This window comes from Aedes albopictus, chromosome 1 (genome assembly GCF_035046485.1).
Source record: "Aedes albopictus strain Foshan chromosome 1, AalbF5, whole genome shotgun sequence".
Taxonomy (NCBI): domain Eukaryota; kingdom Metazoa; phylum Arthropoda; class Insecta; order Diptera; family Culicidae; genus Aedes; species Aedes albopictus.
Window position 1 is genome coordinate 36,342,853 of NC_085136.1, and position 27,097 is coordinate 36,369,949.

Sequence of the window (27,097 nt, forward strand, 5' to 3'; positions counted from 1 at the left end):
AAGCGATCACTGACTATCGATCACTGCGCCATCTCTAAATGATTGCTACATGAGTTTCAGCTGCTCGTTACATACAAAATGGCTGTTGTGCATTTTTACACACATTGCCAATATAAGCATAAACGTATGTTATCTGTGCCTCAGCTAATGGCATAAAAAGACACTTCAGTGTACTGCGTTTTTGACGCTTTCACCATCAGTCCGACCTTTGCTGCTTCGTGTCTTGGGCGGTTCTGCCACCGTTCCATATGTTCTAGCAATAACATCCATGCCATTCGCAAAGCAGACAAATTGGCCAGATATCGTGCAAACCGTACCCCGGCCGTTGAGGCCCAGCTCATCGGATAACACCTTCCAGGAAGACGTTGAACAGCAGGCATGAGAGCCCAGCACCTTCTCGTAGTCCCTGGCGAGATTTGACCACTCTCGCCCCTAATTTTCCGTAGCTCTATGCAGTCGGTACTGTCTTGTGCTACCTTGAAGTCGATGGTGCGTTGGAAACTGATATTCGTGGCATTTTTGGAGGATTTGACGCACCGTGAAGATCTGGTCCGGTGTTGAGCGGCCGTCGACGAAGCCAGCTTGATATTTATCTGCCACAAACACATACACTTTAGGTGAAAGACGACGGAAGACAATCTGGGATAGCTCTTTGTAGGCGACACTCAGAATTGCGATCGTTCAGACTTGTCACATTTCCGAAGGATGGGCCATCTGACTCCTTCATTCTTACCCTTGCGGTAGCCGTTCAGTCTCTCAGGTCCGGACTATTGGCCAACTTTTCTGGGCCCATCTTGATGAATTTAGCTCCGATACCATCCTTACTGGGGTCTCCAGTTAGTCTAGTGGTTAAGGCTATGGATCGCCCATCCGGAGACGGCGGGCTCGATTCCCGTTCCGGTCGGGAAAAATTTCTCGACTCCCTGGAATAGTGTATCATTGTACTTGCCTCACAATGTACAAATTCATGCAATGGCAGGCAAAGAAAGCCCTTCAATTAATAACTGTGGAAGTGCTCAAAGAACACTAAGTTGAAGCGAAGCAGGCCAAGTCCCAGTGAGGACGTCGAGCCATAAGGAAGAAGAAGAAGACCATCCTTACCAGCTGACTTGTTCTTGAGCTGCTCGATAGTTGCCCGCACCATTTAAGTGTTCGCCGTAGTGCTACTTCCACCTTTCGATCTCCTCACGTCCGTCTTTCAAGTGGCCCCCGTCCTTGTCCCTGCGTATTTCGGGTCGCGGTACGAAACCGTTGCGAGAGCTTCTGGTAGAACTTCCGTGTTTCATGGGAACGGCACTGCAATTCCATTGGTTTACATTTCGCTTCTTCCAGGCGGTGCTTTTTCCCCCAAAAGAGGTGGGTCTGCTGTTTCCGCTTCTGTTTGTAACGTTCCACGTTCTGTCGAGTCCCTTGCTGCAGCATTACCGCCCGTGATGCGTTCTTCTCCTCCCCGTGAAACTATTTGTACCGTCGATTTCCACGTACCCGATGGTGCTTGTTGTAGATAGCTGCTTTTATTGTTCTCCAGCAGTCCTCTTTAGGGACCTTATCGACCGCGCCTGGCAATTCTACTTCAAGATTCTGCGCGTTTGCTGAGGTGACATCTGATTGCTTTAGTCGCTTTAGGTTGTACCGTGGCGATCGTCGGTCCCATACATTCCGAACGAATGATACACCACTTATTTGCTACTCTCTACGAGCCCAGTGTCCTGCAGACAGTCAAAGTTGAAAATATATAATGGTTTAGGGCTTGCTATCGTCAGGGCTAGAGAAGGTTTTCTGGTACGATCCAAAATACTTTCGTAATTGAAACTTTCCGGACTTCTTGGACAGAGACTATCATGGTGCGAAATGGTTAACTGGCAACGAATGTCCCCAGTTAACAACTAAGCGAATCCTATGTTGAAAAGAAGACTTTGTCTCAGTTTGATCTGTCACGTCAGAGAGAAGATATGAAGAAATGGTCGTTAACAGATCCATGAAATATTCAATTAATTTACAACAACTTAGCCTTGGCCAGCCATTTCACTCGTAAAAATCCAAGTAACTAATTTCGTGCTCAAGGAGGTGCTACAAGCAGGATTTACCCACCGCTTGTTACTGAATACCCATTATCATTTTCCTCCCATCACCATCCAGGAGGATTATTACCTAACGCCCTCTCCCGCCGTTCTCGAGGTTAGTCACGACGAAACTCGACGATTACAGTCAGTGCAACCATCTCATTCTCTACCCACGTTAAAAACCCCTACATTAGCTGTCGTTGTTCTCGAATAAAATATTAAAATTAATGGTAATGCAATTTACGACCGCTTTATCGCTTCTTGTGCTTGGCTTCTTTTCGACATTCTTACACTTACTTCGTGCAAGCTTTTCCTTTCGTGGGGGTTGAAAGGCAGCAACAGGATTGAAATTTGGTGTTTGAAATATTTCTAAGATTCTGGTAAGGTCTGAGAGAAAACGAAGTTCAAGTCTTAAAGTTACTGCAAAAGTGAATTCTCCCGTAATGTAATCATTTTGAAAGTGGATGATAGCTTCTAATGTCTTCGTATGGTGCCTCGATGTAGAAGGCCCACACAATGGCAACAGTAAACCTACAGTTAGTCAGAAAAACCATTAGTGTGTTCGATTCCTGGTCAGTATTCGTAATGGAACTGTCATTGACAATATTGGACATTAAGTATTTTCGAGTTCATTGAAATTTGCATTCGGCAAACAAATATATCAATTAGCTTAGAAAACCTGCCTTCTGCCCTGACGCTTCCAAAAATCACATGGTACATGCACTGCATATCGGCATTTGCCTATTCCCCGGTCTTTCGAAGAGCAAGTAAATCTTCTGCATCTGACCACCTTTCAGCCAGCAGTCAGCTTGGTATTGATCCACTCTTGAATGAAAATCCCATTTGCATTCGGTTGCCTATTGTTGACTTCATCGTTGCAATACCGACTCGCTCCAAAATGCTCGCAACCAGCAACTATGGAGGAACCAATACCTGTCGCTTGCCAGCTGCTGCCAGCTTACGCACTAATCCTTTCGGGCACAGCTGGCAGACGATGATAAATAAGACCACGAATCTTCTTAACCCTGTACCATTCGCCCTCACCCCTTCCATCATCCAGCACATTCCAGGGCAAACACATGAATCAATTGGCATCATTTGTTGACTGGAGCCTACCAACCAAACGAACGATGAACGAGCAGTAAGCTTACTATGGGCCCTGGAAGGCTTGATAAACCAACAAACCACATACACATACGTAGGGACGTACGAGTGACAAAGCAAGATCAATAGTTTAATTGGAATCATATTGAATGTTCGAATTTTGGTTGAGTTTGCTCAACCAACTGCACAGATTTGCGGTTTGGTGTGCAAACTCAATCGAAGAAGCATACCTGCATCACAGAGAAATAGAGGTAACACTTTAAAAACGATCTATGAAGATTCATTCAGAGTTTCCTCCGAAAAACATTCCAGGGATTTCTTTCAAAATATCTCCAATGATTTCTCCAGGAATCTCTCCCAGAGACTCCTTCAGAAATCTCTCCCAGGGATTCATCCAGGAATCTCTCCCAGGGATTCCCCCGGGAATCTATCTCAGGGATTCCTCCTGGACTTCTCTTCCAGGGATTTCTCCAGGAATTTCTCCCAGGGATTCCCCGAGGAATCTCTCCCAGCAATTCCCCCAGGAATCTTTCCCAGGGATTCCTCCAAGGCTAGTTTCCATTGCGAAAGAACTGTGCAAAAAGATAGGACAAGTAATGCTTAAGTAATGATTCCGCTTCAGAATAACTTGAGTAGTTCGCAGATGGAAAGTAAGGAAATATGTATAATCCTGGAACACATATCGCCCGTTCCGTCGAGGTTTACTTTTTTTTACAATTTACCGCTTCCCGTGTAAGTCAAATGGAGCTGTCAAATTCCTGAAGTTATCTGTTTTGCAAATCCTTGAATAATACCTAGAAGAATATTTGAAAACACATTAGGACCATTAAACCATTCTCAGAAGAAAAAAAATCATGAGAGACTGATGGAAGTACTTTGCAAGTAATTCCAAGAAAAAACGCTCTTAAGGAATCACAAATAAATGGACAGGGGTGATTATTATTTTCTTCTCTCAATAAATTTCTAAAGCAAAAGATCCCTAAAGAATTGTCTGAAGGAATCCTTGAAAGAACTCCTGGAGATACCTGAAGGAATTCTCAGAAAAAAATGCCTCAACAATATCTGAAGGCATTTGTACATAAAAATTCCTGAACCATTACCTGGAGAATACCTTAAGGAAATCCTGCAGAACCAATAAACACAAATCCTAGAAATATTAAAAAATTGAAATTTGGATGAAACATTAGAAAAAAAAAAATATCGGGAAGCACTGGAGAACCCTCTGCAAGTATTCATAGAAAAAATTCTTAACCATTTTCTTGAAAATGTGCTAGGGAATAGATTCTGAAGTAATTGCTGTGGAAATTGTTGAGAAAAACTTTGGAAAACTAATTGTGAAATAAAAATAAATCTAAAGCAATGCCTTAAAATCGGTTTTCCAAATTAATCCAAAGCAATGCCTTGAGGAATACCTGACGGATCTTGCAAAAGAATGTCTTGAGAGTTTTCTAGAGGAGTTACCAAATGCCTAAATGTTTACATGTCCGAGAAAATCCCTGAATAAATTTTGTTATACCTGAATGTTACTCTGAAGAAATTCAAGCAATAATTTTTGAAAAAGTTTCTGGAGGAATTTCTGAATATGTATCTAAAGAAAAGCATTAGAGGAATTTTTGAAAAAAAATGCATCTTTTGAAGACGTGTTTGAATTAATTCTAGAAGAAACCGCTAGTGAAATTTCTGGAAAACCTTTCGGAAAAATAAAAAAAAAAACAATAATTCCCGAAAAAAAATACAATTTGTCGAAATTCCTTCAAAAATATTTGAAAAAATTCATGAAGGAACTTATGCAGCAATCCTTGAATTAATTTCTTAAAGAATCCGTTAAGGACACTCAGAAGGAGTTTCTGATGAAATTTTTGAGGAAACCCGTGGACCAGTTTCAAGCTGATTTTTTTTAGAAATTTCCTGAAAATTGCTAAAGAAGTGCCAAGGACAGTGAATCAAAATTCAATCATCGCGCAACAATAATGACAATGTCGCAACCTGTATTCGTTGCGACAAACAAACCCATGCGACATAAGTTTGTCCCAACTTGAAAATAATAGGATTAACATCGTACACCACGAGTTTGGAGATTTTTAAGCCTTTCATTGCGATTTTCGAACGGTAACTTCGAGTCGGTAAACACTGCAACTCTGGTGAAGCTCTATCATCAAACAGTTTCGAGTTTGGGTTAGCAATAGTTGATTATTCACGAGTTGAAAAGTACGCAACAAATACAGCTTCCGTTTTGTCTGCAACAAAAAATGTCGAGATCATGTCATTATCTGTTACCAGTAGGGATAAAGAGTAATCGTCGCACCTTTTTTGTACCTTGTTTTGTGCCTCTTTTGTCTGACAATTCTCTTCACTGGCCAAGGAAAATTTCTGGGGAAATTCCTGAAATAATCTCTAGATGAATCCCTGGAGAAACTTTTAAAGAAGTTTTGAAGAGCATTTTGGAGGGATCCTTAGAGGAAATAATTCTTCCACACTTCATTTGCTATCGAAATAACTTGCCCCTATTGCTGCATGTGGTCGGAGATGACATCGTTGTCCAGTTGGGGTGGAAGATCGTGGATCCTGACGGTGGTAGTAGGGCTATCCACGTATACGGGAATGTAATACCTAATCCCTTCGATCGTAAAATAGTGCTGAAGATGGTGGTGCTTCAGTAGCCGTGGGGCTACGCCTGCATCGTTCATTTTAATGAACAGAAAGTTTTTGATGTTGTGTAGCTGGATGTTTCTCACATCAGCCATTTCAACTTTAACGAATCCCTCGGGAAATGTTGAAGCAAGATCATTAAAGATATTATAGAACGAATATATTGAATTATCGATGGGTTAATTATATGAACTATTTTTTTTTGAAAATTGTGTATTTTGAATCAGGGCATCGAAGTGTACAGGATATTTAGCTAATTGTTCAAGCTCTCTGTTCGGGTAGGCTTTCGGATTGCTCGATACACTGCGAAATGCTTTTAACGCTTTATTCAAATCTTCGAACTTAAATTTCAACGCGTACGCTTCTATGGGATTCATGAAACGGAGAAGGAACCAGTTTTCTAATTCGAGCTCCTGTTCTTCTGAAACATTCTGCAAAAACTGTTGTACACTTGAATAAAGAGAGAATGTCTCTTTTTTACCATGTCACTGCCCGGGGGCTCTAATTTACCATTGATCGCATGGGTTGTCCGGTTGAAGCTGTGATTCGAAGGCCCTACAGCAGCGCGGACTTTCGCCACCCAGTACCACGTCGAAACGCGCATCGACATATCTGGACTGCTGGACACTATGTCTGCGTTATCGACTAGTCGCTCATCCCCGAAGATCGCCATTGAAGCATCCCGGTAGTTTTCTTTATGGGTCAACTGGATGTAGCCTCGGCCGTAGTACGGGGCATATTTCTTTTCACTTCCTTCGTCCTCACTAGTATGTTGGAACCCTCCGCTTTCGTTGATCAGCTGTGCCAGGAGCATGATTGCTTCTTTGAAATCATCAGTCGTAGCGTTAATGTCACGGACAATTGTTTTGGCAACCTCCTCACTGACTTTTGAAAAGCCAAGGTCAGACAAGGCGGTGTTAAGTTGTTTCGTCGTTATCACCACCATTTCTTCCACTGGTATTTCTTATGACACTGAACTGCAATCGAAGGTTACAGGCTACCTAATTTATACTTTGGAAGAGGAACGGCGTCAAATACTAGACCAATCTGAGGGATTGGAGCATGTAAACAAACAACGATAAGTGCGCATCTCGCTGTCAAATCCAAATAATGTGATTATGGACTTCACACAAAGGACAAGATTGTTTTGGTTGATTTTTAAAAATAAGCATCAGTAACGTGCAGTACAGTATAAACAGTAGTGAACAAAAGTGTATCATCTGTAGACCTGTGGATCATTTTTGAAGTCATGTAAATTGGAGACAAAACGGGAGCTGAATTTGTTGCGTACTTTTCAACTCGTGAATAATCGATTGCGATTGTTAATAACCCAAAAGCAAAACTGTTCGATGATAGATTTTCAGCAGCGTGGCAGTGTTTACTGCACGGAGAAAAATAATTAGTAAATACAAACAAAATTTAGCAACATTCAACCAAATCTCAACGTTGATTTTTGCACAAACAAAATTTCAGCTACATTGAACTTCTGGCATTGGTTGAAACAACCTACAATGCCATATTACTTTTTTGAGGGCACGATACCTACATTCAACCAAATTTTATTTAAACTTACCATTATATTGGTCGTTCAATTTTGACAGCTCTCGGAACAAACTAAATCGTTTGTTATTTCAGTCAAATTGTCAAGTTTCAGTTTAACAAAAGTTGCTTCGAAACAAACGAGCACTGCCGATCAAATTAAACAATTAATTTATTGAAATTACTTCATACGTTCACCTTTCCTCAGCCCTCTCCATTCTTCTTATTCTTTTTTTTTATTCGAAATAAAATGTAGAAATAAAACTATGAAATTTTGTTCATATTTAGTATTTTCAGGAAAACAGCTTATATTTTACCGTAAATCAATTTGTTTACAAAACTTCCATATTGCAAATTTTGCAGTGCGCTCAAAAGCGGGGTCAAAAGTCGCTTTACGGTGAGAAAACAAGCCCGTGAACCTCGATCTTTGGCCATGAATTGTTTCCTCCTTGCCCAAAACGCGCATCAATCTGGAAAAAAAATAGATTGCCAATGAGGAAAAATAGTATGCTTACTAAGACCAAAAATTACTCGTACACTGTTGATGTTTTTTCTGTGGCTCTTTGCCTCCTGGAGCTGCAATTATTATGATCCGGGCAATAAAATTACCGCAATCTGTCGACCAGATTGCCATGGCGCACTACTGCTCAGTTGACAACAATGGAACTAGTAGGAAGAGTGCGACTGACGCGACGCAGCTAGCAGTGTGCTGAGACGTGGAGTGAACAAACTAATAATTTAGCTTCCTTCGAACCATTTTTGCCTTTCTCGTACACTAAGTGTACTGGAAAGGCTATATGTTCACTCCAAAAATGACTTTTTGATAGAAGCCCCGGAGGGTCGAGTCATATATACCAATCAACTCAGCTCGACGAATTGAGGTGATGTCTGTGTGTGTGTATGTGTGTGTTTTTTTTTTTTTTTTTTTCCTTCTAAACCATAGGGGGATAAATCTGCTCATCAGACACCCTAACAGGAAGGTTAGGGTAGTGTGGGGATGAGGCCGTCTTCTACAATGCCGGTAGAAGCCAGGACTACTCTCTCCTCGACCCACTAAAACACATTCCTATGGTCGCCAAACCCTACGTCTCTCCGGAACCACCAAGAAGGTATTGCTTCAGAGAGGGGCTAGTGCATATCGCACCCTCAAGGTTAGCTGCCGTAGCCTAGCAGCAACGAACATCGATGACTCGCACTGGAGAGTCCATCACGATAGCATGCTGGCGCTTAGCCAGTTTCCCGAGTGGTCCTCGCCACTCCCTTTGTCCTCGGAAGGCGGGCAGGGTCAACCCCGCCCGCGCCCTACTGCTGAGCGGACATCAAGAACTGATGCCCACGTGCAACCCGATCTGACCTGCCCGCAAAGGAAGGGTATCACTACCCTTCAGGCCCTATCAGATGCACCCGTAGGTTGCAGACAGCAGGATCTCACCTACCCCGACCCTTGCCGGGGACCCCTTTCCAACCGCGGGCTCAGATCCAACCCAGTAGACCGACGCCACGACAGCACCGCTACCGGGACTTCCTCTCCGCGGCCACTTAATCGCTGTAAGGGTCGATCTCGACCGCAGGGCACCGGTATGACCTACGAAGCCGACTTCGAACCCCTGGACCACCTCTTGTACTGCATCTGGACTAGCCATTCTCCGAGTCCACGCGCCACCTCCTCTGTAGCTCCCAGACGATATGGGTGATTGCCGTTGAAACGGCATTCCAGCTAATCTCATCCCTACACATTCTCTGGACCAAGTTGTCCGGAGTTGTGTCCTCCCCGCATGTGGCAAGCATGCGGTCACGCATTGTGCGAAAACGCGGGCACACGAACAAAACGTGTTCCGCCGTTTCCTCTAAACCATTGCACACTGGGCATTCGGGAGAATCCGCATGCCCGAAACGGTGTAGATACTGTCGGAAGCAACCATGACCTGTAAGGACCTGTGTCAGGTGGAATGAAACTTCCCCATGGCGCCTATTAATCCAACTATCTACCCTCGGTATCAACCTATGGGTCCACCTTCCTTTGGTGGAACTGTCCCACGCGCGCTGCCATTTGACCATAGAGGCCATCCTGACAGTCTTGCGTATGCCTCTTGTGCCGCGCATTTCGAAGCACTCCATATCCTCACTGATAAGAATGCTGATGGGCACCATACCAGTAATGACACAGAGAGCGTCTTGTGACACGGTACGGTACGCGCTTGCAACCCTCAGACACATAAGCCTGTAAGTACTTTCCAGCTTCCGTCGGTAGCATTCAGTACTTAGCGCGGTACCCCACGCCCGGCCGCCATACCTAAGTATGGACGTAGCAACACTAGCCAGAAGCTTGCGCTTACTGGCGTACACCGCTGAGCTATTGGACATCATCCGGGACAGTGCCGCAATAGCTGTGGAGGCTCTTTTACAGGCATAATCGACGTGGCTACCGAAGGTAAGCTTATCGTCGATCATCACGCCCAAGTGCTTGACAGAGCGCTTCGACAGGATAGTGCACTCTCCTACACTGATCTCCGTCTGCTGCGCCGACTGCATGTTGTTAACAACCGTCACCTCTGTCTTGTGGTGAGCCAGCTCCAGTTTTCTGGACCGCATCCACGCCTCCACAACCTTGATCGAGTGGTCGGTAGTCAACTTCACCTCCTCGATCGTTTCACCGTAGACTTCGAGCGTAATATCGTCGGCAAATCCGACAATCACCACTCCCACTGGGTACTCTAACCTCAACACCTCGTCGTACATGACATTCCATAACACCGGACCCAGGATGGAACCTTGCGGGACTCCTGAGGTTATGTGAAAGCACTTCCGACCCACCTCCGTGTCGTATACTAGTACACGATTCTGGAAGTAGCTTCCGAGAATCTTGTACAAGTACTCCGGTATCCCCAGACGCAAGAGCGCATCAGCAATAGCAGCCCAACTGGCGCTATTAAATGCATTCCTTACATCCAGAGTCACTACCCCGCAAAAGCGAATTCCCCTCCTCTTAGGCTCGAGTGCTTTCTCGGCGGTTTTTGTAACCGACAAGATAGCGTCTACGGTGGACCTCCCCTTCCGGAAGCCATACTGGTTGCTCGAGAGACTGTGTATGTGTGTGTGTGTGTGTATGTGTGTGCGTGTGTGTGTGCGTATGTGTGAGTGTGTACAAAAAACTCACATCACTTTTTGGCAGTAAACCTCAACCGATTTCAATGACCGACGGTTCATTCGACGCGGAATCTGGTCCCATTGTTTCCTATTGAAAATGGTTCGGATCGGTCCAGCCGTTCCGGAGATATGGCCATTTAGGTGTTCCGGAACGGTACCCCAGGAAGGGACCAGATATGAAAATGCATCAAACCTATGTATGCGACACATCAAACCATGGCATTTTCGATAACCTGATGAGCGGTAAGCAGAAAAATGGTCTCAGACCATATCTGAGCCGGTAGTGTTCCGGAACCGGTTCCGGGTGTCCCGCCGGAAGTGGCCAAATATACAAGTGAATCAAACCCATGCATGCGACACATCCAACCACGGCATTTTCGATAACCTGATGAGCGGTAAGCAGGAAAATAGTCTCAGACCATATCTGAACCGGTAGTGTTCCGGAACCGGTTCTAGACGTCCCGCTGGAAGTTGCCAATTATACAATTGAACCAAACCCATACATGCGATACATCAAACCACGGCATTTTCGATGACCTGATGGACAATGAGCAGGAAAACCATCTCAGAGCATATCTGAACCGGTAGTGTTCCGGAACCGGTTCTAGGCGTCCCGCTGGAAGTGGCAAAACATACAATTGAACCAAATCCATACATGCGACACATTAAACAACGGCATTTTTGATAACCTGATGAGTGGTAAGCAGGAAAATAGTCTCGGACCATATCTGAACCGGTAGTGTTCTGGAACCGGCTCTAGGCGTCCAGCTGGAGGTGGCCAAATATACAATTGAACCAAACCCATAGATGCAACACATCAAACCACGGCATGTTCGATGACTCGATGGACAATGAGCAGGAAAATCATCTCAGACCATATCTGAACCGGTAGTGTTCCGGAACAGGTGCTAGACATCCCGCAGGAAGTAGCAAAATATACAATTGAACCAAACTCATGCATGCGACACATCAAATCACGGCATTTTCGATAACCTGATGAGCGGTAAGCAGGAAAACAGTCTCAGACCATATCTGAACCGGTAGTGTTCCGGGACCGGTTCTAGGCGTCCCGCTGGAGGTGGCCAAATATACAATTGAACCAAACCCATGCATGCGACACATCAAACCACGGCATTTTCGATTACCTGATGGACAATTAGCAGGAAAATCATCTCAGACCATATCTGAACCAGTAGTGTTCTGGAACCGGTTCCGGGGTTCCCGCCAAAGTGGTCAAATTTGAAAGAGAAACAAACCCGTGCATGTGTCACATCAAATAGCGGCTTTAAAGATTACCTAATGAGCGGCAAGCAAGTGTTTCGGAATCGGTTTTGTGTGGCCGGAAGAGGCAAACTGATAGTGTTCCGGAATTGGTTCCAAGAGTCCCGTCGAAATGGTCAAACCCAGCATGTGACCCCTTCAATTTGCAGCGTTTTTGGTTAACCGATGAACAGTTAACAAGACAATAGTGTCAGGCCATATTTGGTTCAGCCGGTAGTTACCCGGATAGTAAAATGTAAAATTTAACCAAACCCACGGATGCGGTACATCAAATCACGACCAGTCTTGTAAACATTCGACACTTTTTACTACCTTCATTTCGCTGCCGCAGTCGGGTGTCAGCTTACTTTGTTACATTCGTGCCCTACCGTTACCTCTTACACACAACACGAGCAGTAGAACGAAGATCAATAAACATAAGAAAGGGTCAAATTAATGTCATCTGACACGATGACATGTGTCTAATTCTAGCTTCACGCATAGATTTTCAGCCAATTCCGATTATGAATGTTAATATTAGTTTATTATTGCATGTTGCATTGAATACGGCACACAGATGGGCAACATAGCTCTTGTTATGGAAGAAGACAGGAATAACAAAAGCCGAACCGTCTTCCGAAGCCGCTATCGTGGTGAAGTGCATTCGTTTGACATTTTTGTTTCGGACAGTAGTTTGATTGATTGTGTTGCGAATACCGGAGACAAAGGAGGCCGAATATCGACGAAAAGGTTCAAATGACTGTGATCTCTAACAAGACTGATCACGACTTATCGACATCCTGATGGAAAAATAGGGTCAGACCCGGTAGTATTGGGGGTTCAGCTGTGGCTTCGAAAGTGGTTAAAAGTAAAAGGGAATCAAACTCATACATGCGATATATCAAATCGCGGTGATTAGGTAAAGGTGAAAAATAAGCAATAAAATAATCTCAGACCATAATTGGGACAACCGGTAGTGTCATGGTCCATGGCGATCTCACCAAATCGTACCATGGCAGATTCCTAAGGTGTAAATTTATAGCAGGATGGGTCAACGTTGAATGGAAAAATAAGAATTTGATCGCGTCAACAGAAGATGGCGGCTGTTTTAAGGAATTTTGAGCTCTAAAACTATGTAAAATAAGTGTGTTTGGTATGGGAAATATGTTCGGAGTCCACCAGAGTATCCAAGATAGCGGTCCAAAATCCAAGATAATGGCCCAGTATTCAAGTAAGTGCCTGTTTTATAGAATTTTTAATTCTTGCATTATGGGCATATTTTGTATGCAAATATGTTCAGAATTCAAAATTTGTAATCAGAAAACCCAAGCTGTCCGCTGTTTCACAAGGTCTACAATATGACTATAGTTTGAATAGGGAAGAATGCCGGTCTTCGTCCAAAACTGGTAACCAGAAAATCATAAACGACATGCCAAAATTCAATACGGCGACTATTTTATGTAATTTTAAGTCCAAAAATGAAAACCAGGACATCCAAGATGGTGTCTCAATGGCGGTTAGTTTAGTTGGGGTAGATATCCTGAGTCATTAAATGATGACCGGAAATTCCAAAATGACGTTTCAAAATTTTGTGGCTTCATGACACTTATATGGTTTGAATTTTGTTTTATAATTTCTGAATATTGGATGTTATGCTAATATAATATGTATCCATATTGAATAGATTTAGCAAGCAGTTTTCATTTTGTATTTATGTCAATGTCGTCAACATGTCGCTTGAGTATTGTTGAAAGGATATTTTAAAGCACGAGAAAGGCACCATCACCGCTAGGTGGATTAATTAGGGTTTTAGATTGGTTTTCACCCAACCAAATTTTTAGGTAATTTTTACCGAGCTCAATAATTTAATCCTACCTGAGATCTAGTTTGGATATACCAACGATAGACTTTTTTCGTCAACCTATTTTTTGGTAGAAATAACCATGCCAGGGGTTGCAGAAAGGTGTAATTTTGGTTTGAATTGAAGCAAACAGTACTTCGAAAGAACCAAACAATTTAGGCAAAAAATACTTGAAAAAATCATTTGTTGTAAACGAAGCCTATACATAATAATGAATATTTGTTTATCTTGTAGCAACCAAAATCAGACTTTGAACCTCAACCAAAATTTTGGTTGCTTCAACCTAGCTTGATTTCTTTCCGTGTGTCTAGAAGTTCCCACTCGAAAAACGCAATTCAAGGCTTAAAAAATCTCAACTAGTGGTGTACGATTTTTATCCTATCCTGTTCAAGTTGGGACAAACTTATGTCGCATTGGGTGGATCCAGGGGACCCGCATGCGGCAAGGTAGGCCTACTGCTCATCTTTTGCGAGTGTGTTAGTGTGACTGGAAACGCGTCCAGAAGCCTGGTCGAATCCTGCTTGGAAATCGGTTTGTTTTGTCGATGGGGCTGGCCCGCGAAATCGCATTGTGTTGTTTGGGAAGGCCCGCTCGATGCATGTTAGGTAGGCGTAGTTTGTTCGAGTTTGACGTGCCTGCACCCTCCCTGGGTGGATCGTCGCAACCTAGGATAGGATGTTACAACAGAAATTCGCCTGCTTTTTTATTTATTTTTTCGTTCGATTTCGTCGGCGATGAAAATCCAGTGCTGCTATTTTTATTTATACCAAATCTTTCAAACGATTTAAATTTAACAATTGAAATTTGGATGCATATTTCGCACCGTAAATTATTAGTTGCAATTGGAATAGCATTACATGCAAGTAAGATTGATTTCAAACGAAATGTTATTTCATTTATAGTGAAACATATCAAACAATCAATTGATTTTGCTCCAAATCAATTATATTTCACAATGTTCAGACATAAGAGCCACTTTAGGTTGTTTCACATTTGAATGTTGACATTTTTAAGTCGATAAAACTTGATCAGAAAAATACAATGGATTATAATATTGGTGTCACATGCTGCACCTACAAACTAGCAACACGGCCAAACAAATAACAAAGCGATCTGATCACAGCAAACGGATATCATTTTCGGCCAATCAGCGACTGATTTCCGTTTGACAGCAAAATGGTCTCAAATCGGCTGACTACGTGACGCATCCTATCCTAGGTCGCAACAAGTTTAGATTGCGATATCGCCGCTTCACCACCAAACTGGACGTCGCAGAACAGAATCGCGACGTGGCTAAACTCGCAACGTTTTATGAATCATTTCAGAAGTAGTGCACATCTATCCTCTTATCATAAACAACATGGCGCATTAGTCGCGACAAAGTTGCGACACTTGTGAACCAAGAAAATGGTAACTATCGATTGAGTGACTGTCTTGATTCCAGCCGGATAGACAATAGGGTAAAAACACTGGACTTCGCCACTGCTCTAGTCTTCGCCCCCTCCATACAATTTCCTTTTGAAATGGCGAAGATTAGAGAAGTTGCGTGATGGCTGAAATTTGATTCAGTGCTTGGGTTATAAATTGTAAACATGACTGTAGTTGGTCTAATCACGCATATTCGCTCTTATCGCTGTTTGCTAATGCACTATCGTAGCTCCCTTCTAAATCTATGTTTTCTGTTCCCCAGTATAGGAGCCGATGCCCACGGCCGGCGCGTCCACGCAGCGTCCACGCAAGTACCTCTTGAGTTACACACAATCAAACGGGAGGGTGCACACGATACCGCAACGCTTCCGCACCGTGTGCAGCACGCATTGCCAAACGCATACCCCACAGAAACGCTGCGGCGACGCAGCATGTATTAACGCTCGTGTGCATCGGGTTTAAAAATCCACCTTTTTTACGCAAGTTAGATCTAGATTCCTTACAGAATAATAGCGTGGACTATTTTTCCGCGTGGAAAAGTATGACAGCTCCATTTGACTAACACGGGAAGCGGTAAATTGTCAAAACAAACGTAAACCTCGACGGAACGGGCAATATGTGTTCCAGGATTATACATATTTCCCTCGAACCCCATGTAACGCACCTGAGACCCTCAAAAACCCTCGAAAACTCCTCCGTAACGCTTGCGTAACGCCTCCGAATTAGACGTGTGCGCCGCCGCGCCGCGCCGCCGTCGCCGACGTTTCTTCCACGCCGCCGCCGCCACTCGAATTGACCCGGCGCGCCGCTGTTTAAATTTTTCCACGCCGCCGAACAGAATTTTATTTTTCTAGCTAACACATAAAACAGCACTGTTCTTACCTGTAGAGCTACTAAAGGGCGAACACGATGAAATTGCCACACAGAAAATATTGTATACCTTTTGATTGCGTTCGTCAAAATAGCTAATTTTTTGACCATGAATAGTATATTATGTGTAGCTAATGCCATAAAATTTTCATTAAAATCGGTTGAGTATTGGCGCATATGTTGTCGATATCATAAAATGAGATTTTAGAAAACTTGTACACCTATTTCAAAAAATTACTTAGGCTATAACTTTTTTGTTACCTCATCAAAACGTTTGAAAATTTCACTCGATATTCTTAACATAGTATCAATTAAGTGGTAAAAATTTGATCGAAATCGGTTCAGTACTTTTTCTAGTAAATATCCAAAACTCAAATCGCTTCAAGGTAAATTTTAGGTACTTTTTGACCATTTTCAGTTCCGCGTGCACTATTTTGACTGTAGAACTGGTAACACTGTCCCGATTTTTATAAAACTTTGACAGTGTAAAATTGTTGTGTTAAACTGTTTACAGTGAAAATTTCAGCCATTTTTTGTTGAATACTTTCAAAGTAAGAGCAGTTTGAATTTCACTATACCAAAAACCACATCTGCTTATTGTGACATAGTGCGACATATATGGCTATAACTTTTTAACGGTATAATCAAATTGAATGAAATTTTGACAAACTACTTCTACATACATACTTTACGCACAAAAAAATTTTCATTGAAATCGGTTCAGTATTTTTGGCGCCAGCGTTGAAACGGCAAAAAAGTGATATTTTCCAAAATGTTTGTTTGTACAAGATTCTCAAGTGGCAATTTCCTTGTTTCAACGATATCTCCGCCATTACTCAACCGATTTTAATGAAAATTTTATGGTATTAGCTACACTTGATATACTATTCATGGTAAAAAAATTAGCTATTTTGGCGAACGCAATCAAAAGTTATACAATATTTTCTGTGTGGCAATTTCATCGTGTTCGCCCTTTATTAGTTGAATATTTAAACAATCTGTATTGGGGTCTCCAGTTAGCCTAGTGGTTACGGCTCTGGATCGCCAATCCGGAGACGGCGGGTTCGATTCCCGTTCCATTCGAGAAAATTTTCTCGGCTCCCTGGGCATAGTGTAACATTGTACTTGCCTCACAATATACAAATTCATGCAATGGCAGGCAAAGAAAGCCCATCAATTAATAACTGTGGAAGTGCTCAAAGAACACTAAGTTAAAGCGTGGCAGGCCCAAGTCCCAGTGGGACGTCGAGTCATAAAGAAGAAGAATAAGTATTGGATAATATATTTGGCGCATTTATACTGTATATTATTTTTTAATTTAGGGAGCATTTTTTTTGGCATGGAAATTTGTATGTGGGCATTTTTGGAGCCTGGAAGGGTCTTAGCTAGGTCTGAGACGCCACCCTCTCAGTAAAGAATAACTCCCATACAAATGAATTGGTAGGGTCCTCCGAGAAAATCTTAGAGTTTCCAGGGGTCATCCAGGCGTTTCTTGTTGGATTCCCAGGGAGTTCTTGATGAGTTTCTTCCAGAAGCTTCTCCTGAGATTTTTAAAGAGATTCCGTCTGGGATTCCTTTAAGAGCACTTGCCAGGATTTCTCCAAGAAGTACTTCCGAGATTTTTCCAGAGAATTTTTTATGATTTCTTAAGAAATATCTTCTGAGATTACTTCAAGATTCCCTAAATATTATGGCGCCAGCACCAAACCGAAGAGCGACGTTTTGACTAGCGACACTTTTTTCAGTACCGGGTGAGGTGCGCTGTGTGCGTTCAATGATGTACTATCACATACGTCACTTCCGATGTATGTTGTAAACAAACCAAAAGGACCAAAAATATTTTTGTCAAAAAAAGTTTTTTGATTTCCAACCGAATTCTTTTATGATTTTTTTCTTCCGAAATTTCTCAACAAATGGATTCCGAGTTCTTCCAGGAATTTAAGATTACCCCCCCCCCTGCGATTCTTTTGGGAATTTTACCCATGATATCTCCACAAATTTAAGATCTCCACAATGATTTCTCTAGGATTTCCTTCTGTGATTTCAATAGAAATACACTAGAACTTCAATGGCGCTGTAGTCACTTTTCCAATTTAACTATATTATATTGTACAAATTGAATATTTATGGGTGTCCATCTTGCAGAGGATCTCTTGTTTTGGTAAACTTAATTGGTAGCGCTACTGACGCTGTAAGGGCGTGTCAAAATAGATGTTAGTCACACGAACAGTCGCGACATTGCACTTCTGTGGCTAGTAATGCTAACGTGTTTGCTCAGGGAGCTCCATCTAAGATTGGTATTGGGGTTCCTCTGGGATTCTTTCTAAGATTCCTAAATTGTTCCTCCAGGAGCCATTCTCAGGATTCCTTCAGAGAATTCTTTTGGGGGTTTCTTCCGGGAATTCTACAAAAGTTCCGGGAATCCTGCAGGCATTCCATTTTAGATTATCAATACTTTCTGAAGGAAAGTCTCCGGAAGTTTTTATTTTACTTCCTGAAGATATTCCCGGAAAATAAACCCGGGAATTCCAGCGATTTCACCCGAAATTTCTTCCGGAAATCCTCCAGGAGTTCTCTCTGGGATTGCTTAAAAAATTTCTTGCAAGATTCCAACAGAAGCTCTTTCCAAAAATTCACTCTGGGATTCCTTCCGAGAATTTCATGCGAGATTCCTCCCGGAGGTCCTTCTGGGATTTCTTCAGGAATCATTTCTGAGATCGTCCAGTATCCTACAAGAGGCCGTCCATAAATGATGTAGCATTTTTTGGCCAATTTTCAACACCCCCTCCCCTAGTTGCCTATTTTTCCATACCTAATACATGACTCGTAGCAATTTCAGGAACCCCCTCCTCGCCTCTAAAACGCTACGTCATTTATGGACAACCCCCAAGAGCTTATTTCAGTATTCCTCTAAAAACTTCTCCGAGATCCTTTTTCGAAACTCCTTCCGGAATCGTTACAGCAAGCAACTACTTCTGGGATTGCTTTAAAAATTCCGGGAATTTCTTCTGGGCTTCTGGAATTTTGTCAGAAACTCTTTCGTAGAATTCCTTAGAAAATTCATGCCGGGATTCTTCCGTGAAGTTCTACTGAAATTCTTTCAGAAACTGATTTCGGGAATTCTTCAGGAACTCTTTCCAGGATTCATCTAGGAACTCTTTTTTGGTTTCTTCCAAGAGAAGCTTCTAATGAGCATCCTCCTAGAGTTTATTAGGGAGTATTTTGAAAAAATGTTCTTGCAGTTTTTTTTTTAATTTGTGGCGTTCCTCATGAAGTTCCTACAGGTTTTCTTTGAGAAATTACTTCAACTAGTTCCTTCTGGTTTTCTTCCAACAGAAGTTCCTGGATGAATCTTATATAGAACCTTTTAGGAATCTAAGAAGATGATTCTGAAGGAATCGTAAATTATTTCATGATTCATTCAATGATTTTGAAATTCCTATGAGGTGAATTTCCTAAAAAGCATCTGAGACAATTATTATGTTAAGGCTCATTTAACATTTCAAGGAGTAAATTGTGTATGAACTGAAAGAGTACACTCTGAATAATTTAACTTTGAAACACTTGCAAAAAGTCTCAAGGAATCACATAAAAATCTCTAAGTATTAAAATTAAAAAAAATTAGATCCCCTTTCACTGGATTTTTTGTTTTAGAAATGAGAAGACATTCTTTGATTGTTTAGACAATTAGTGAAAAATTTTGATGATTAGTTTTTGAAAAAAAAACTGGATAATTGCTCAGTAAAGAATCACTGCGAATATTTCAAAGATGTTTAAACAAATCTGTAGAATTTTTAAGGATATGTATGCATGGAAATCTTAATTTAAGACACAATAATTGTTGAGTTCAGAATCATGCAACCGTACAATACCATCCTGTCCAATTCTAAGGCCTTTTTGGTACCCCTGTGAGGCTGATACCCTTGTCGAGGGGATACCTAAAACTCTTGAATTCGAAGAGGACTCTAACGTTAATCGAAATAATAAAATCCTTGTAGTAATTTATCGAGCAATTTTTGAAACTACCACATTTATGATTCTCAAAGTAATTTTTTAATTGAATCATTGGAAAAAAATCCAATCTCATTCTAGGAGGGAATTTTTATGGTGTGTGTACGGTCTTGAGGAAATCCTAAAGAAGTTAAAAAAACTGCTGAAATGACTTGGTAATTACCTGGGGTGGGGAAGTTTTCAAAAAAAAAAAACCTCTTAATGAAATTTCTTTTCTTCGCAGATATTTTTTGAAGTCTTCGGTTTGTAGAACTCCTACAAGGGTTTTTCAAGGGTATTACTGCGGAATCCCCGAAGTTTTTATTTTTGTTTTTTACTGTAAGAAATGTGTAACGCAATCTCAGAGGAATTCCTGAAATAATGTGTGCCTTACCAACAGGAATCACATAATAAAGTTACTAGAAGACATCCTAATGGAATCTTTTAAAACTCAAAGTTAAATTTCCGTGGCATTTTTTAAAACTCCCGAAGATTCAAATAACTGAAACTTCCAATGTACACTTCTGCAAAGTGTAGCTTTGGCACACAAGAAAAAATATTCCGTTTGACGTTTTTTTTTTCAATGAAAAATCTAAAAACTCCCAAAATTACAAAAAAAAATAAAAATAAAAATTTAACTTTTTTTTGGTCACGCCGGTTACGCCGCCGCCGCCACCGCCGAATAGGGTGTACGGCGTGACGCCGGCGTCGCCGCCGCCGCTGCTTCAAATTACCCTATACGCCGCCGCCGGTGAAATTACCATCGGCGCACACGTCTACTCCGAATCCCACCGAAAATGCTGTGAAACTTCATGGAATGCTTCCAAAATCCCCCTAAAACCCCCATGGACCCCATGTAACGCACCTGAGACTCTCCGAAAACCCCGAAAACTCCTCCGTAAGGCCTCTGAATACCGCCGAAAATGCTCTTAAACTACCTGATATGCCTCAAAAATTCCCTCGGGTCCAATGTAACGCATCTCAACTCCCAAAAACGCCACCGAATCCCTCTAAGACCCACTGCCACTCGGACCCCATGTAACGCACGTGGGACCCTCGGAAACCCTTGAAAACGTACCTATAACGCCTTCAAACCCCATGAAACACTTCTGAGATTGCCAAGTATTCCTTTGAAACCCCCTCCCCTCAGACCCCCGAAAACTTCCCTGAGATCTCCTGGAACCCAGGAGCGGGAAGGATAAAAATTTCAGATTCCTATGTTTTTAGTCGGTAGCAATCAGAAAAGGTGAAAAGCTGGGCTAAAAAAAATGTTGAACCGTGTAGTTATTAGCATGCGTCATCATCAGCTAGTGGTTTAACCTTTTGGAGCCGATTTTTTTCGCCGCTGTCGACGCAACCTCGCTGGTGTCGAACACGTTTGTTATGCTCGGTTTCATCGCCGGGGTCATATATGACCCCTCCGGCTCCAAAGGGTTAAAGCAACTGGTAACAACTTTCGGATTACTGCGGAAACACTGCGTAATGCTTCAAATACTTCATTCAAAACTTCGAAATTGTATTATGCGTATTTTATGCTTGGAACTTCCGCTTTCACTCGCATATCAATACGGTGCTATGTTACTGGTATCACAAGGCCGGTTCCAGAGGCACGTTATCCTCCACTTGGGACATTTATGTTACTGACTCCAAGAGCATTAGCCACCTGAACATAGAGACTGAATCGCCTACGCGCTAGGTCACTGCCAGGCGGCTCCAAACCTCCGTTGATCGCCTTGGTGGTCAGTCCGAAGTTGTTGCTCGAAGGTCCTCCTTCGGGACGAACTCTCGCCTCCCAGAACCAAACCGAAACGCGCATCGACATTTCCACACTGTCGGACACCATATCAGGGTTATTGATTAGTCGCTCATCACCGAAGAGTGCCATCGAAGCTGCTCGGTAGTTGTAATCATGGGTCAACTGGATATAGCCACGGCCGTAGTAAGGGGCGTAGCTCAGGGCTGGTCCATTGATCTCTCTACGATGCTGGAATCCTCCGCTCTCGTGAATCAGCTGAGCCAGGAACATGGCTGCTTCGTTGATACTACCAGTCATATTGTTGATCTGGTTGACAATAACGTTGGCAACACTTGTATCGACTGGGCCGTAGCCACAAGCAGACAAGGCGCTGTTAAGCTGTCCGGTCGTCACCATGGTAGATGGGTATTTCTTCTGACACTGAAATGCAATAATGGAAGGTTGCAGGCTGCCTTATTTATACTTTGGGGCTGCCGAAAGTTAGAGATAGCTGCTCTTCGAGAGTGACTAACACGTAAAGGGTGTCCCAGCAAGTATGTGCAAAACTTTGTACAGCGAGAATGCAGTCTTTTTTTGTTAAACAATATTTTTTTTTCAATATTTTTAAAGAATTTTTAATGATATCTGTGATGAATAAACATTGAAAGGGTTGAAATTCCGGTTCACACTATTTTTTTACGTTTATGCTTTCTGCAATAGTCACATCGAAAACATGTTTCGTCTTGACATATTTCACCAAACACTGAGTTGTGCAACATCGTCAGCAGAAGGCGCTGTGAAACGTTAAACGCAAAAGAAAACGATGCGCGCGCCTCTGGTTGTGAACGCCGCAACTATGAAGATTCAAAATGATCGTTTAACGCATGGTAGATGGAAGTTTTGCCAGTGTTACGTCTGTTTGTCTGTGGATACACTATTCATATGTGTATTCGTCAAACAACCATTGGTTTCTCGTTTTCTCCGTGCAGGATTGGATATGTGCGTGAAAAGGCAGTTTGTTCATGCATTCGATCCCAAACGCCAAAGCTAGAAAATGGAGTCCATAATTTCTGGACCACCCTGTTGCTTCGGGAAAAGTGAAGATAAGTGCTGATCCCTCGCTATCGTGTACCAAGAAATTGATTGTGGTGTTCACACTGAAGACGAGATTTCTTTTGATTTTTGTTGAAAGCATTAATAAGGGTTTACATATGTATAGTGATAAAAGAAGGTTAATCATCTCAGATATATATTTTGGTTGGACGAATGCCGTTTGGCTGAACGCCATTTGGCCGACAAGGAAATGATGAACTTATGTGTTCATGCCACAGTTTTCTGTGTCAGTATAACTCGTCTGATGATCATATTTGCAGTTAGAATGTTACTCAGAGTTTATTCGCATCTCTAAATTCTTTTGATCATAAGTCGGCAAAACGGCATTCGGTCAAATGGCCGGGCACCGGCAATGTCTTCCAAAGAACAAATATTGAACACTTGAGCATTCTAAGTCTCTCAAATAAAACCATCGCAAAACCAATTGGCTCTACTACACATGCTGCCACATTTTGTAAATAGATCGAAAATTGCGAACTTGACTGTACTTTATCCGTCCATGCAAATTCGCCCAGACATTCTGTTGATATCGTCGATATCGTTGGACTAGCTTAGTGTTGCAGATAAGATACGCAACATTGTAATAGGAAAATCAAATTGAACGCGAGTACATTCACCCAAAACAAGAAATCCTCCCAAGAATTGAGATATGATGTTTCTACCAGTTTATACCAGTTTCCGTAAACGAAAACACACAAGCATTTCTTTCCAAGTCGAGACAAGCCAAGGTCTCGTCTAAAAATAACTTTCGCTTTGCTTTAGGAACGCGCGCTGGGCTTCTTACTGGACTTCATATGCTCTATTGTCGCGCTTATCTTCGGTTCTCGTCCAACTACGGTGATATTAACGCGCAGCTTAAGACCGTGCAAGACTGCAGCTTTGTTGAATAATACAAATTGTTCTACAAAGTTCAATTTGAAATCATGGTAGATATCCTACAAAAAAGATCGGCATGAGTTCGCATAAATCAATGCCTGTACGATTATTATTTACTACGTCGGGATTGATAAGGAAAGCCTTTCCAAGATTTATACCCAACGCCACCATACGATGATTTCGAACTGGATTAAGACATCAGGTATCAGGTATCAGTAGGTCGGCTTCAGAGGCACCCCTACTAACAAAAGTAGCTGCATAAAAGCTTATGGAGCAAACGCTTTTGGAAGAAAGCCCGTTTAAGCTCTTATACAGCAAAAATGTTAGTTGGGACGTTCTCCTCCATTTGGGAAATTTGTGCCATCGCCATGAACACAAGCCCATTCATCAATTACCTGAAGTTGAAGGGAATGAAAATAGGATGGGACAGGGGAAAGCACCGGTAAAGAAATAGGATCATCATATACGTATAAGCGTACCACAATGGGTTCAAACAGCACCCTGAAAATGGCACTGTGATAACGCATAAAGCTTAAAGAGAACCTATAGCTCTTTACCACAGCGGGACAAGAAGAACATCAGAACGTCCTGAAGATTCAGGTTTCTGAAGTCAGTTTCACTTAATAAGTGTTTTCCGAGTACTCGGAAACGCAGTTGCGCAAAAACTGAACAGTTACATATCAAATGATTCGAAGTCCCATAATCGGATTCACAGCTAACACATGCAAATGAATCAGCTTGCGGAATATTCGCCATGTGATAGCTGAGTTGGCATTGGCCAGTCAATGTTTTGACCAGAATGCTGCAATCACTAGCGTGCACAGGGGGGGGGGGGGGGGGGTGCACTTGCCTCCCTTCTATAAAAAAAATCTAGGCATCTAATGCATCATGATGACGTGAGCGTCACTTAAAACACTTTTTTTCTGTACTCCATGCACCATTTTTGCAATTCGTGCACCTAACCATGCAGCATGTTGATAATCACTGGATAACGGTGACGACTAATGCAGAACACTAGCAACATGCACCTTCTTCAAACCGTTCCATTTTATGCACCATTATGATGTGGTTGGCATTTTAAACTCATGCACCATTTTGGCATTTCGAATACAAAACAACATTCCATGTACCTGGGCCATGTTGATTTCTGTGCCACATTGAGTTTCCGCACCATTTTTGCAATTCGTGCACCTAAATATGGAACATGTTGAGTATAACAGAATCATGGTGATACTAATGCACCATACAGACATCATGCAGCTTTTTTTTTTCATTCCGTCCACCACCATGATGTTCACAAAAACATCTAAGCATTTTATTTACATTTGAATTTTATAGGCTCCATTTTGGCATACCGTACACCGAATTGTACTCCATATACCTGATCCATGTTGACTTCCACACCACATTAAATTCTATGCACCATTTTTGTAATTCTTGCACCTTGGATCTAACCACGCAATGTTGAGAATCACTGAATCATGGTGGCAACTAATGCACCACTGACACATATAATTTCTTAGTATCCCATGCACAAACATGATGTTCTCAGAATCATATAGGCATCCATGCTGATCTCACGCACCATCTTTTAACTAATCAGTAATGTCAGCACCATATTTGGATAACGTGCACCATTTTGGCATTTTGTATTTCAAAACGGTATTCCATGTACGTGAACCATGGCGACTTCGGCGCCACATTGAATTCCAAGCACCTTTTTTTTCAATTCGTGTACCTAGCAATAAAGTATCTCTGAATAACGGTGATCACTAATACAGCACACTAACATCATGCACCTTCTTCGAAGCGTCCACAGAATCATCTAGGTATCTACGCATTATGCTGATCTAATGCACTGTCTTTCAATCAATTAGGAATCTAATCCACCATATGCACCATCATGAAATTTCATCATGCAAATTTTCATGCACCATTTCAGCGTTTTTTTATTATCTATGGTGTGAACATTACCATAATAGTTATTTATGTAACGAGTTGCAAAAAGTTGATTTTTTCAGCACGAGTCGTACATTTATCCAACGAGGACTCGTGAAAACGCCCGACCTGTGAGCCACCATCCCTGTGGAAAAAGCAGGATATTACCGAAAAACTATAAAATGTAAGTAATTAATAGAAATAACTAAGAAGAATAACTTGTAAATACATAAATTTGTTAATTCTCTTTGATTGTTTCAATTCAATAAAATAGTTTCAAGCTGTTGCAAAAGTATAAATTGCCTGCTGTGAAAATTCCGTTTTCATAGGGGGGTCCAAAAAGGAACAAAATTGGAAATTTTTATGAAGTTCCGACCAAACCCAAAAATCCGAAGTCCTGATAAGACAGGTTTTAATTGCGCGGCTTGCGACCGTCCTGATGACGAGGAGCGCCAGCGGTGGTATCACTTCGGCTGTGTTGGCGTCACAGCTGATGTCAAGGACGTTTCTTGGTGCTGTCGGAAGTGAAAGTGAAGGTGTTGTTCCTGCTGATGTGCAAGAGGGGCTGAAAGAGCTCGAAGCGGAGAAGGCGAAGCAGAAGCAGATGGTGAAGAAGCTCGCCGAAGAAGAAGCCCATCAGAGGAAACTCGACAAAATGCAGACGAAGATGGAGGAGAAGCTGAAGCAGTTAAAGCTGAAGCGGGATTTAGGAGCGGCCGATGGTTAAAAGGAGCTGGAGCAAGCTGTCGGAGGTGGTAAAGTGGGAAGTTCGAAAAGCGGAACAAAGAAGAAGACGGAATCGGAGCAGACGAAGCCGGGGAAAGGACTCGACTTGCTGGCTGGTAAAAGCCGAGGAATGGAAAGTCTGGAATAGCGGATGCGTCGGTAGCGGACTTCGAAGATCCGGGAGGAGCGTACCAGAAGCACTCAACTCCGAAAGTTTGTCGGAAACTGGCACCGCAGCCGGTTGGAGGTCCATCCAGCCAGCCGGAGAGTTTTTTGATCGGGCGCGGCGGAGATTTGACGCCACTCGGACGACCAGGGGTTCCCAAAGCCGAGAAGGTGAAAACAACCAAGAAGATGAAGAAAGTGGTGGAAGTCGTCGAATCGGAAAGCGCGAGTTCCGAAAAAGAAGAAGAGTCCGCTGAAGAGGTGGAAAACTGCGAAGAAGAAGAAGAAAGATCCAGCGAGAAAGAAGAGTGCTCCGCAGATGGAAGAAAGTTCGGAAAGTTCCGAGTAAGAGAAAAGGGAAGAGAAGCCTCGTCGGAAAAGCGGAATAGGCAAGGATGGGCGGAAGAATCGGCAGCGAGAACCGACGAAGGCGCAGATGTCCGCTCGGCAATTCCTGTCCAGAAAGTTGCCAACGTTTCCTGGCAGGATGGAAGAATGGCCGATGTTTATCAGCAGCTACAAGACGTCGACGAAGGCGTGCGGCTTTTCCGACGTGGAGAATTTGGCGCGGCTACAGGAGTGCCTGAAAGGAGAGGCTCTGGAGGCGGTAAGGAGCAGACTGCTTCTGCCGAA

General features: G+C 42.5%; 2 protein-coding genes across 2 annotated transcripts; both read right to left on the reverse strand.

The window, feature by feature from the left end:
- Positions 1-5,911: 5,911 nt before the first annotated feature.
- Positions 5,912-6,788, reverse strand: LOC134284425 (uncharacterized). Its single transcript, XM_062843271.1, has one exon. It carries the CDS (start codon positions 6,760-6,762, stop codon positions 6,217-6,219), a length of 546 nt encoding a protein of 181 aa, XP_062699255.1. The 5' UTR covers positions 6,763-6,788; the 3' UTR covers positions 5,912-6,216.
- Positions 6,789-21,391: 14,603 nt separating this feature from the next.
- LOC109416959 (uncharacterized) lies at positions 21,392-22,081 on the reverse strand. The gene has a single exon (XM_019691080.3). The coding sequence runs from the start codon at positions 22,061-22,063 to the stop codon at positions 21,524-21,526; it is 540 nt and encodes a 179-aa protein (XP_019546625.3). The 5' UTR covers positions 22,064-22,081; the 3' UTR covers positions 21,392-21,523.
- Positions 22,082-27,097: the final 5,016 nt, after the last annotated feature.

Coding starts and splice junctions, on each gene's coding strand:
- LOC134284425 (XM_062843271.1), bottom strand. CDS start 6,762: ATGGTGGTGATAACGACGAAACAACTTAACACCGCCTTGTCTGACCTT.
- LOC109416959 (XM_019691080.3), bottom strand. CDS start 22,063: ATGGTGACGACCGGACAGCTTAACAGCGCCTTGTCTGCTTGTGGCTAC.